This window comes from Heterodontus francisci, chromosome 23 (assembly GCF_036365525.1).
Source record: "Heterodontus francisci isolate sHetFra1 chromosome 23, sHetFra1.hap1, whole genome shotgun sequence".
Classification (NCBI taxonomy): domain Eukaryota; kingdom Metazoa; phylum Chordata; class Chondrichthyes; order Heterodontiformes; family Heterodontidae; genus Heterodontus; species Heterodontus francisci.
This window is the reverse complement of record NC_090393.1, coordinates 53,230,789-53,244,149: the sequence shown is the minus strand read 5'-3', so window position 1 is coordinate 53,244,149 and position 13,361 is coordinate 53,230,789. Positions and strand designations below refer to the sequence as shown.

Here is a 13,361-nt window from a genome sequence, read left to right as displayed (position 1 = left end):
TCCCTCTGCTCTCTGCACATCTGCAAATTAAAATCCAGCTCGAAGAGTCCCAATGCTGATCCTTCAGGCAAGCCACTCATTACTTTCCCTTTCCAGATGATGTAAATCTCTGACAAATATGTGATGCTTCCTAACCTTCAGCCAATTTCTTGAATTTTGCATTAGGGGAAAAAACGGCAAAGACACAGACTACAGTTAGGTCCAGCAAAATCTGCAAAATTAATCATGTTTCCAACAGAAGTTGTGAGGTTAACTTTGGCCTGACCCATAATGAAAATGCAGACAGGTAGTTTAAGACAAGCAAGATGACACACTAATGTGATAAAGTGTAGTATGTTTGTTATTTTGTACACGCAAAGTAATGTACTGATTCAGTTAAGTGTGTCTGATCATATCATGCTGTGAAATGAAGTAGTTTAAAGATTTGTATCTGCCCTTGTGTTGACAAATGTAGTTATGGTCATGAGTTCAGAGACTCTGTTTTCACTGCCCTGCCTCCAACTCGTTGGCTGACACAGCAGTGTCGATATTAACATTCAGCCCACGTTAGGTGGTATTGCAAAGGCATAAAAAATTCATCCTGAATTTGTATCACCAGTTAACTCTTCAAGGTGATGAATCGCCGTCAGCAGTGTGAAATTTTGTGTTCTGTCACAGACTTTGTCTTGTGTCTTTGCAACCTCATCAGAGTTGGCTCCCAAATTTTCAAAGATATTGCTTTGACATCAAAGGAGATCTGTTGGATAATGGTCCCAGGGCTGGCTGCTGGTTTGCTTCTGACATTCAGCTAATATACGCTTGAAGTTTGCAGAATCCCTTATGCAGCTGTTTAAGTAATACTACGAGTGGCTGTCATTTCAAGAGTTAAATAGAAAGAGCTAGTAAAATATTAGATTTTCTCAAACAGTAATCGCAATTATATATTATAAATTGTCACTTGTATTGCATAGTATTTTTTATAACCTTTGCTCCTATTGCTAAAAGTAATTACTTGCCTTTATATATCACCTCTCATAAATGTCACTAAACAATGGAAATTCAGTGAATTGCTTTGAAGTTCGTAGAGGCGGAGAATGGTTACAGCACAGAAGGAGGCTATCTGGCCCATCAAGTCCACGCTGGCTCTGTGCAAGAGCAATGCAGCTAGTCTCACTCCCCTGTCCTTTCCACGTAACGCTGAAATTTTTTTAAATCTTGGGTGTTTATCCAGTTCCCTGTTAAAAGCCACATTTGAATCTGCTTCCATCACCCTCGGGCAGATACAAACCACTCGCTTTGTTTAAAAAAAGAGTTTTCTCATGTTGCCTTTGGTTCTTTTGCCGATCACCTTTAAATCTGTATCCTCTGGTTCATGACCCCTCCATCAAAGGGAACAGTTCCTCTCTTCTTTACTCTATTTAGGCCCCTCATAACTTTGAACGCCGCTATCATATCTCCTCTCCACCTTCTCTCTAAGGAGAACATCCCCAGCTTCTCCAATCTATTCTTATAACTGAAGTCCCTCATCCCTGAAATCATTCTCAGATCTTTTCTGCACACTCTCTTAAAGCCTTCACATCCTTCCTAAAGTGCAGTGCCCAGAATTGGATGCAGTACTCCAGTTGAGACCAAACCAGTGTTTTATAAAGATTCATCATAACCTCCTTGCTTTGTACTCTGTGTCTCGATTAATAAAGCCCAGGATCCTGTATGGCTTTTTAACCACTTTCTCAACCTGCCCTGCCACCTTCAATGATTTATGCACATATACCTCCAGGTCTTTGTTCCTGCACCCCTTTAGAATTGTGCCCTTTAGTTTATATTGCCTCTCCTCGTTCTTCCTACCAAGATGTATCATTTCACATTTCTCTGCATGAAATTTCACCAGCCACATGTCTTCCCATTCCGCCATGTCTATTTCCTCTTGAAGTCTATCACTATCCTCATAGCTCATAATACTTCCAAGTTTTGTGTCATCTACAAATTTTGAAATTGTGTCCTGTACACCCAAGTCTAAGTCATAGAATCATTACGGTACAGAAGGAGGCTATTTGCCCATCAAGTCCATGCCAGAAGAAATTACTCGCATGAGGATTGAACGTGCGACTTTGGTGTTATTAGCACCACTGTCTAGTCATTTGAGCTAATTGACCATCATTTTATATATATATATCAAAAAAAAAGCTGTGGTCCTGGGAAACACCACTGTATACTCTACTCCAGTCTGAAAAATGAACATTGACCACGACTCTGTTTCCTGTTATTCAAATGACTTTGAATCTATGCCACCACAGCCCCTTTTATTCCATGGGCCTCAACCTTGCTGACAAGCCTATTATTTAGCACTTTATTTAAAGCCTTTTGGATGTCCATGTACACCACATCAACAACATTACCCTCAACCCTCTTAGTTACCTCATCAAAAAAACTCAAATCAAATTATTTAAGTACAATTTGCCTTTAACCAAATCTGTGCTTGTTTTCCTTAATTATTACACATTTGTCCAATTGACGATTAATTATCTCTCGGATTATCATTTCTAAGAGCTTTCCCACCATCGAGGTTAAACTGACTGGCCTTTACTTTCTGGGCTTATGTTTACAGCCTTTTTTGAAAAAGGATGCAGGGTGTAACATTTGTAATTCTCCAGTCCTCTGGCAGCACCCCCATATCTAAGGAGGATTGGAAGGTTACAGCCTCTGCAATTTCTGCCCTTACTTCCCTCAGCATCCTCGGAAGCACCCATCCAGTCCTGGTGACTTATCAACTATTAAGTCCAGCCAGTCTTTCTCATACCCACTCTTTATCAATTTTTAGTTCATTCAGTGTCTCAATTACCTCCTGCTTCACTATGACTTTTGTGGTGGAGTCCGCGGTCTGCTGGACCAGTGGGGGATCGCGTATGAGCTGTTTTCTTAACAACTTGTTGAATGCTCTGTTAGTTGTACTGACCCTGGTTTCAAAGCTTGTTTTTTTTTTCCTGAGATAGACCCAATTGAAAGGGAAACTGAAACTGAAAATAAATTTAAGGTTTCTGGGAAAACTGAAACTGGTTGGAACCACCTAAAAGGACACAGCCATCCAAGCTCAGATCACGCACATGTGGAGTTCAGGCAGGCTGAAGAAAGTGAAGGCTGGATTCAGGAGCTGGCAATAGACAAAAATGAGTTGCTGCAGCTGTTTCTGTCACTTAAAGTAACTGATTAACCAGACCTGGCCATAAAGTTTATAGGGTTGTCACTGAAGGGCTTGGATAAAGGTAATACTGGTGGCCCCACGCCATCAAGACTGTCATGAACAAACCTGAGGAGGTTCTGGAGTAGTGTTCTGTTTTGGGTGAAGACCATACCCGTGGAGTTCGGGTTGAAGGGGAACTGCTGTTGGATGCGAATGGATGGCTGCATCTTGGAAGATAGAAACTGGAGATCTACCTGAGGAAGTCCAGAGCTTTGAAGAACTTTGTGGCTGTAATTGGTGCCATATATGTTAAGTGGACTGTCCAGTAAATCCGTGAAATCTATCTTTGTCGATTTGAGTTATAAAAGTGAAATCTCTTTTTTTTTTTTGTTGTTGGGGTCATTTGGTAAATTTGGTTCTTTTGGTTTGTTGATCTCCACGGGGATCATAACACTTTGGCAGCATCTTCTTCCTTGGTAAAGACCAATGCAAAGTACTCACTTAGTACTACAGCCATGCATTCTGCCTTCATGTATGGACTGCCTTTTAGATCCCCAATTGGTCCCACCACTCTTACTACCCTTTTACTATTTCTATGCCTATAGAAGACTTTTTGATTCCCTTTTATGCTGGTTGCAAGTCTCTTCCCATACTCTCTCTTTTCTTCTCTTATTTCTTTTTTTGTTACTGCCCCTCTGAACTTTCTATAGTCAGCCTGGTTCTCACTTGTTTTATCAACCTAACATCTGTCATACACACCCTGTTTCTGCTTCATCTTACTCTCTACCTCGTTTGTCATCCAGGAAGCTCAGGCTTTGGTTGCCCTACCTTTCCCCATTATGGAATGTGCCTCAACTACACCCAAACCATCTCCTCTTTAAAGGCAGTCCATTGTTCTGTTCTGCCCATCAATCTTTCATTCCAATTTACCCAGGGTGGGTCTGTTTTCAACCCACTGAAACTGGCCCTCCTCCAATTAAGTGTTTTTATTCTAAATTGCTCTTTGTCTTTTTTCCATGGCTAATCTAAACCTTTTGATACTATAATCACTTTCCCTACATGTTCTCCTACTGACACTTGGTCCACTTGACCCACCTCATTCCCCCCGAACCAAACCCAGCAATGTCTCCTTCCTCATTGGGTCAGAAGCATATAGATAGGGCGGCACAGTGGCGCAGTGTTTAGCACCGCAGCTTCACAGCTCCAGTGACCCGGGTTCAGTTCTGGGTACTGCCTGTGTGGAGTTTGCAAGTTCTCCCTGTGACTGCGTGGGTTTCCGCCGGGTGCTCCGGTTTCCTCCCACAGCCAAAGACTTGCAGGTTGATAGGTAAATTGGCCATTGTAAATTGCCCCTAGTGTAGGTAGATGGTGGGGATGTGGTAAGGAATATGGGATTAATGCAGGATTAGTATAAATGGGTGGTTGTTGGTCGGCACAGACTCGGTGGGCCGAAGGGCCTGTTCCAGTGCTGTATCTCTAAATAAATTTTAAAAAATAAAGATCAAGAGATTTCTCCTGAACACACTTCAGAAACTCTTGTCCCTCTCTGCCCTTTACACTATTGCTATGCGGTTTATATTAGGATAATTAAAGTCCCCCATTATCACTACTCCATAATTCTTGTACCTGTTTGTAATTTCCTTGCAGATTTGTTCCTCTATATCTTTACCAGCAGTTTGTGATCTGCAGAATACACCCAGCAATGTAATAGTACCTCGCTTTGTTTCTTAGCTCTAACCAAATAGATTCTGTCATTGACTCTCGAGGGCATCCTCTGTCTTCAGCACTGTAATCTCCTTAATACTGCCACCTTCCCCCACCCTGCCACCTTTCTTTCCTTCCCTATCTTTCTGGAACACCTTGTATCCGGGGATCTTTAGTACCCAGATCTTACCCATTTTGAGCCAGATAATGGTTATCGCCACATCATATCCCCATGCGGTTATTTTCGCATGCAGCTCACCAACCTTATTTACCATACTCTGTATGTATGCTTTTACATACATGCACTCTAAACCTGAATTCAATCTTACAGTATTTCTTCTTTGTCTGACTCCACCTAATACCTCTACTGTTTCTTACTCTATTGCTATCTGTCTCTCCCAATCCTTTGTGCACCTTGTTTCTCTTTCCTAATGCTACATCCTGGTTCCCATCGCCCTGCCAAATTAGTCTAAACCCTCCCCAACAGGACTAGCAAACAACCCCATAAGGGACATTTGTCCTGGCCCTGTTGAGATGTAACCCGTCCGAGCGGTATAGGGCCCACCTACCCCCAGAACTGGTCCCAATGTCCCAGGAATCTAAACCCCTCCCTCGTGCACCATCTGTCCAGCCACAGATTCATCTACTCTGTTGTCCTATTTCTGTACTCGCTAGTGTGTGATACCAGGATTAATCCAAAGATTGCTACCTTTGGGGTCCTGCTTGCCTGCAGGACCTCATCCCTCTTTCTACCTACGTCATTGGTACCGATATGGACCTCAAACTCTGGCTGTTTACCCTCTCCTCTCAGAATGCTCTGCAGCTGCTCCATGACATCCTTGACCCTGGCATCAGGGAGGCAACGTACCATCCTGGATTCATGTCTGTAGCCACAGAAATGTCTGTCGAACTATAAAATCTCCTATCACTACTCCGATCCCAATCTTCCCCCTACTCCCCTGTACAGCTCAGTCACCCATGGTGCTGTGGAATTGGTTCTGGCTGCACTTCTCAGAGGAACCATCACTCCCACCAGCATTCAGAACTGAAGACGAATTGGAGAGCGGGATGCACTCGGGACTCCTACACTACCTTCTTGGTCCTCCTTGACTGCCTGGCAGTCACCCATTCCCCTGCACACCCTTGAGCTGTGGGGTGACCACCTCTAGAAACGTGCTATGCATGTAGTGCTCAGCTTCGCGGATGCACTGCAGTGAACGCAGCTGCAGGGATTGTTCTTATGTGGGCGTATAACCTTACAAATAGCGATTGGCTAAATGACTTAATTTGTTTTTGGTGGTGCTGGTTGAGGGAAGAATCATGATTCGGACACCAGGAGAATTCTGCTTTTCTTAAATGGTATCATGAGCTCCAATATCTATCTGAACTTTAGGCATAGGCAGAAAAGGCCTCAATTTAAAAGAAATACTTGCATTTATATAACATCTTTCACAACCACTGGAAATCCTAAAACACTTCAAAGACAATGAAATACATTGGAAGTGTAATGGCGTAAACTTGGTGGCAATCCTGCGCGTGTTCTGGTAAGCAACTTAGCATGATTGGACCTCAGCCTTGCCAGTAGTACAGCAGAGAGTAAGAGATAAAAATTTCTGATCATTAAGGTCGTAGTCTGCCTCTGGAAAATGTCATCAAGCTGTTTGTACAAGGAAAAGATGTTGGGGGGAGGGGGAAAGAAACGAAGAGTGCAAGTGAAATTAATCATGAAAAATGGAAACAACAGCTTCTTTGAGAGGTCTGTGTTTAATTTGCTGACCAATGTGACAATCAACAATCCAAGCAGAACCCCTCCGGTTTCAACGATCCCCCGCTAAGATAGTTGCAATGGCTTTAGGTGTGATGTTATTTCCTTTAGCACCCCTGGGCCAGAGATGGTTCTTGTTCCTGATCATGATTCATGCTTTAAAATAAAGTGTATATGTGTGCATTGGATAAGGGTCAAAAGGATTAGTCTCATTTATAGGGTTAACTCCTACCCTCCCATGGTTGAACAACCTGCCTGCCTTCACTGCTTAGGAAGAGCAGCCAGCTGTGGGGCGGTATTGGAAGGAGCCCAGGACTTGTGAACTGTTACTGAGTTAGGAGGAAGGAAAAATTGGAGGAACAAATTAAATAATGAGATGGCCTAGATGAAAAACAATGAGTTTGGCAAGATATTCTACCAACTATAGAATTGGTGGTGAATGCTTGAATGCCCAGAGGAGTTTCAGTGATGTAGTGGACTCCTGTGCTGGTACGATTGTTCACTCTGCCATATTTGTTTTGTTTTTCAGGACCCAGGCAGAGATGGGGCACACATGCAGAGGCACCATTAACCTAGCGACTGCCCACATCGACGTTGAGGACTCCTGCACCTTTGTGCTCTCAGACAGTGGGCACACGTACCACCTGAAGGCAAGCTCTGAGGTGGAGCGGCAACGCTGGGTGACGGCGCTCGAATTGGCCAAGTCTAAAGCTATTCGGATGATGAGCAATCAGTCAGGTAGTGTCTGTGGAGAGATGCTTAAAAAATGTCGTCATCTTTTACATTACAATAATGTTGCTGTAAATTTGCTTTACAGAGAAAAATGGCTGACTGGCACTTCTTTGTGTCAGCATTGTATTAAGATTGAGATTTCATGCTGATGGAAATCTACAATATTTGCATTATTTTCATTCTTGACTTCCTTTACACTGCTGGATTTGAGCTACAACTCTGTGCTGCTGGATGCTGCAGTGAGACATTGCCCAACTCTAATGGTGTGTGGGGGAATTCCTTTACTTGAAGAATGATGACGACTCTGCAGGCTAGGCAATCTGGCTTCAAAGCAGTGGCTAAAAATATTTTTATAGGTTCTCAATATAGACAATACTGGAAAGACCTTATTTATTGTTCAACCCTAGTTGACCTGAGAAGGTGGTTCTGGGCGCTGTCCTTGATCTTTTTGTCCTTATCCTTGTCTTTATGATCTCGTGGCAATGGTGCTTCCACAATAATGTTATTTAGGTAATTACTGCCTAGTGACTCTTCAATTGGACTTGAGCTAAAGGCAGGGAGCAGGGGTTGGTCATCTGAGTATGGCCATTTCAACAAACAATATTTGATAATGAGCAGTGACTTTGGGCTTCACTTGCTGGGAGTGGGCTACCCTTTTGTAATGTAGATTAATCTCTTTGCATTGCATCAGCAGCACTAGGGCCGTGCAAGGGGAATGAGAGTCGAGGTGATGAGTAGTAAACCTTCTTCTTTGGCCTCCTTATCTTGAGAGACAATGGGTAAGCGCCTGGAGGTGGTCAGTGGTGTGTGGAGCAGCGCCTGGAGTGACTATAAAGGCCAATTCTAGAGTGACAGGCTCTTCCACAGGTGCTGCAGAAAAATTTGTTTGTCGGGGATGTTATACAGTTTGCTCTCCCCTTGCGCTTTTGTCTTTTTTCCTGCTAACTGCTAAGTCTCTTTGACTCGCCACACTTTAGCCCTGCCTTTATGGCTGCCCGCCAGCTCTGACGAACGCTGGCAACTGACTCCCACGACTTGTGATCAATGTCACAGGACTTCATGTCGCGTTTGCAGATGTCTTTAAAGCGGAGACATGGACGGCTGGTGGGTCTGATACCAGTGGCGAGCTTGCTGTACAATGTGTCTTTGGGGATCCTGCCATCTTCCATGCGGCTCACATGGCCAAGCCATCTCAAGCGCCGCTGACTCAGTAGTGTGTATAAGCTGGGGATGTTGGCCGCCTCGAGGACTTCTGTGTTGGAGATACGGTCCTGCCACCTGATGCCAAGTATTCTCCGGAGGCAGCGAAGATGGAATGAATTGAGACGTTGCTCTTGGCTGACATACGTTGTCCAGGCCTCACTGCCATAGAGCAAGGTACTGAGACACAGGCTTGATACACTCGGACTTTTGTGTTCCGTGTCAGTGCGCCATTTTCCCACACTCTCTTGGCCAGTCTGGACATAGCAGTGGAAGCCTTTCCCATGCGCTTGTTGATTTCTGCATCGAGAGACAGGTTACTGGTGATAGTTGAGCCTAGGTAGGTGAACTCTTGAACCACTTCCAGAGTGTCGTCGCCAATATTGATGGATGGAGCATTTCTGACGTCCTGCCCCATGATGTTCGTTTTCTTGAGGCTGATGGTTAGGCCAAATTCATTGCAGGCAGCCGCAAACCTGTCGATGAGACTCTGCAGACACTTTTCAGTGAGAGATGTTAAAGCAGCATCGTTACCAAAAAGGAGTTCCCTGATGAGGACTTTCCGTAGTAAACCTATGCCTAATTTAAACCAGTTGACCCTCCCTAGTTAGTTTAGTGAAAAGGTTGTGAAAGGGAACAGATTCTGGCTGATGATTTGTTCACTTAAATAGCTCATAAGAGATGAGGCCGACCACGCAATCAATTCATGATTAACAAGGTGGCTCAGCCTCCTGAGTAGAAATATTTATCACTTCACCCTGTTGACAATGACATTTTCTACTGAATGCTAATTTTAAAGATAGAAAGAAAAAAAACCACATATTTGAAATAAGGAACAGAAACAGCTGGACCTGCACAGAAGACCCATCAGTATATGAAAGAGTAAGACAGATTCACATTTTTGATGGCACCCTCATTTTTATTATTTTGTGTTTCTTTAGATCAAAATCAGTTAGAGCTACTATGTTGGAACCGTGGAGACATGCTTCAGTTATAGTGGTGTCTCCCCTCATGAGAATTACATTATTCAGAAGCTAATAACTGAGCACTGCAAAGATTTATTTATCTCCCATTTTAAAAGCTCCATCCCCTTGCCCTGATTTTGTGCTGACTCGGACTGAACCAGATTGTGGAAAACATTAAAATAAAAGCAAAATACTGCGGATGCTGGAAATCTGAAATAAAAACAAGAAATGCTGGAAATACTCAGCAGGTCTGGCAGCATCTGTGGAGAGAGAAGCAGAGTTAACGTTTTGGGTCAGTGATCCTTCTTCAGAATGGTGGAAAACATTGCTGTCCTGTTGTATCCTGAGCCAAGTCTTGAACCCCCACAGTCCATCACCTAGACTGCTTACTTCTACTCAGCAATATCACCCACCTACGGCCCTACCTTACCTCCGCTGTCGATTTAAAAAACTCTTGTCCTTGTTTTTGTTACTTCATATTTGTCATCTCTGATGGCCTGAGAGGCTGCTTGAGTTCCACCATATAGGAACCTCAATTCATCCAAAATTTCACTCCCCACCTGTCACATATCAAGTCCCTTGTTGCAGACCTCCATTGGTTCCCTGTTCCCCAAACATATCAAATTCTATATTCTTCTACACATTTACAAATTCCACCACAGTTTCACCCGACCCTACATTTACAACCGCCCCCAGCCACCACAGTTGATCCTCTGAATCATAGAATCATAAAAATTTTAAGGCACAGAAAGAGGCCACTTGGCCCATCGTGTCTGTGCTGGCTGAGAAGTGTTCCACCAATTCTAATCCCACCTTCCAGCATTTGATCCGTAGCCCTGCAGATTACGGCACTTGAAGTGCATATCCAGACTCCTTTTGAATGAGTTGAGGGTCTCAGCCTCAACCACCCTTTAAGGCAGTGAGTTCCAGACCCCCACCACCCTCTGGCTGAAAATGTTTTTCCTCATCTCCCTTCTAATTTTTCTCCCAATCATTTTAAATCTATGCCCCCTCGTGACTGACCTCTCTGCTAAGGTGACTAGACCCTTCACCTCCACTCTATCCAGGCCTCTCTCAATTTTGTACAGTTCAATCAGATCTCCCCTCAGCCTTCTCTGTTCCAAGGAGAACGACCCCAGCCTATCCAGTCTTTCCTCATAGCTGCATTTTTCCAGACCTGTCAAAATCCTTGTAAAACTGGCCTCCTGTGAATTCCCCTCCCTGCACTTCACAGGTGGCAGAGACTTCAGCTCCAGTCTTTGGAGCTCTCTCCCCAAACCCCTCCACTTTGTTGCTTCTAGCCCTACCTCACAACTGACCTTTATGATTAAACTTTTGATCATTTCTCCTAACTCTCATCATTGCTCAGCAGCTGTTTCTACCCAGTGAAGTGTCTTGGCATGTTGTCCATGTTAAAGCCATTGTATAAATGCAACTACATGGAATGTTGGCTGGGAAAATTGTCTGTTTGCTGAGATGCCACCCCTCACTTCAGTCTTTGGCATATAATTTATTTTGAAGATTGGAAATTTCAGGGGCACAATAGCAAAGGAGCATGTAACAGTCAGCAATCAGTGCCATTTTCCCTATCCCCTCCACAGAAATGTTGATTTGGATTTTTCAGTATTAATGGCCAGTGAAACTGTCAGTGTTTGACGTTATTACTTTTCTGAAACTGACTGTCCGCACATGCGCTGTTAAATGCAGAAATGTGAAAGTTGTTGTCAGTGATTTCTGTACTTCCCTAGAGGGTGTGCTGTTGAAGTACCCCCAGACAGCAATCAATTAGAAATCATGAACTGACAAGAACTTGCCCTATTTATACTATTAGTCTCATTGTGAAAATCTTTGAAACAGTTGCACCTTGTTGAATGAGGCGTAACTGGATTTTTAATGGCATACTAAGCTTGTAATTACTGCTGAAAAAACTTTTTAGCCGTGAAAAACAAATTTTATTTTTGTGGTATGTCAAATTTCCTCATTATGATGAAATTCCACAATTATAAAAGCTTTTTTTAAAAAGGTTTCTGATATTTTAGTTTCTACCTTAATCCCATGTCTCTGACCCATTTATTTCTCTGTAAAATGTAATTAAAAGTGAATGAAAATCCGTGCATATTAATTCCTTTGTGCTGTCTGAGAATACGTAAATGTGATTGGCTGCTTATCCTGCTTGATGACATCACTATTGCTAGACAGCTGGCAATCCGCTTGACTTGGCGCCAGATTCAAACAAGCATTGGGATCGCTAGATCTTTGTGGGCGACTTTCTTCAAGGTCAATTTAGCTGCTGACCAGAAATCTGGGTCAATGTCTAATGAATAATAATGGAAGCAGTGTTGTCAGTTTGAAGAGGGTATCAAGTTCACTCTCCAGTCCGTGCTGAGTTGGCTAATCTCAGCCAGAGTGATGCTGGGTTGCTGTAAGATTTAGGTTCGGGAGTCACAAATACCAAAAGAAGGGGGTCAAGATCATAAGTGGTTTTTAAAGTAGTTTATTAAGAAGCAGCAGTCTAAATATGATGATGCATAAGCTAAATAGATGGGAAAGACATACGCCCCCTTTCAGGTTGAATGGATTACCAATCCCAGATCATACAATGGGGCAGAACGGTGTTGCCAGTCCCTCCGACAGATGAGGCAAGTGAGGTGTTGGTGGTCTCTTCAGTGCTCAGGGTACTCAGTCCTCTTGAGCTAAGCAAAGTGTTAGGCCGAAGCTGAGCTTTGGGAAGCTCTCCTTCGGTGCGAAGAAGATTGAAGATTTCCCTCCCAAGCACCTGTTTATATACTTTATTTCAAGGGACAGGTACTAAAAGTAAACACCTCCCATGCGCATCACTCTGCCCCTGAGCTTATCGCTTGCTAGGTACCATTTGCAAACTTTTGCCAGACATTTACATAAGAACATAAGAACTAGGAGCAGGAGTAGGCAATTCAGCCCCTCGAGCCTGCCCCACCGTTCAATACGATCATGGCTGATCTCATCTCGGCCTCAACTCCACTTTCCTGCCAGTTCTCCATAACCCTTCAACACATTACTAATTAAAAATCTGTCTATCTACTTCTTAAATTTACTCAATGTCCCAGCATCCACCGCACTCTGGGGTAGTGAATTGCACAGACTCACGACCCTTTTGAGAGAAGTAATTTCTCCTCATCTCTGTTTTAAATCTGCTACCCCTTATCTTAAAACTATGACCTCTCGTTCTAGATTGCCCCACAAGAGGAAACGTCCTCTCTACGTCTACTTTGTCAATCCCCTTAGTCATTTATATACCTCAATTAGTTCTCCTCTCATTCTTCTAAACTCCAGAGAGGAAAGGCCTAAACTGCTCAATCTCTGTTCACAAGACAAACCCCTCATCTCTGGAATCAATCTAATGAACCTCCTCTGAACTGCCTCCAGTGCAACAACATCCCTCCTCAAGTAAGGGGACCAAAATTGTGCGCAATACTCCAGGTGCGGTCTCACTCATGCCTTGTACAGTTGCAGCAACACTTCCCGACTTTTATACTCTCTTCCTTTAGCAATAAATGCCAAAATTCCATTTGCCTTCCTTATTACCTGCTATACCTGCATACTAGCTTTCAGTGAATCATGCATGAGGACACCCAGATCCCTCTGCACTGAAGCACTCTCAGGTTTCTCTCCATTTAGATAGTTTATACTGTGCCCCACTGCGGAACTACTGTTTGGGGACCTATAGATTACTCCCACCAGGGACTTCTTTCCCTTGCTATTTCTTATTTCTTATTTCTACCCAGACTGATTCTACGTCTTGATCTCCAGTGCCTATATCATTTCTCACTACAGCACTGATCACTTCCTTCACTAATAA

The 13,361-nt window shown here is 43.4% G+C and overlaps 1 protein-coding gene across 6 annotated transcripts in view; it reads left to right on the top strand.

Moving 5' to 3' along the window:
• The window catches only part of LOC137382817 (oxysterol-binding protein 2-like), a 441,835-nt gene that overhangs the window by 53,087 nt on the left and 375,387 nt on the right, over positions 1–13,361 (top strand). For all 6 annotated transcript variants that reach the window (XM_068055287.1, XM_068055286.1, XM_068055284.1 and 3 more), the window contains one exon: positions 7,156–7,364. In XM_068055287.1, coding sequence (XP_067911388.1) covers positions 7,156–7,364 — 209 coding nt within the window. The remainder of the gene's footprint in view (positions 1–7,155; positions 7,365–13,361) is intronic.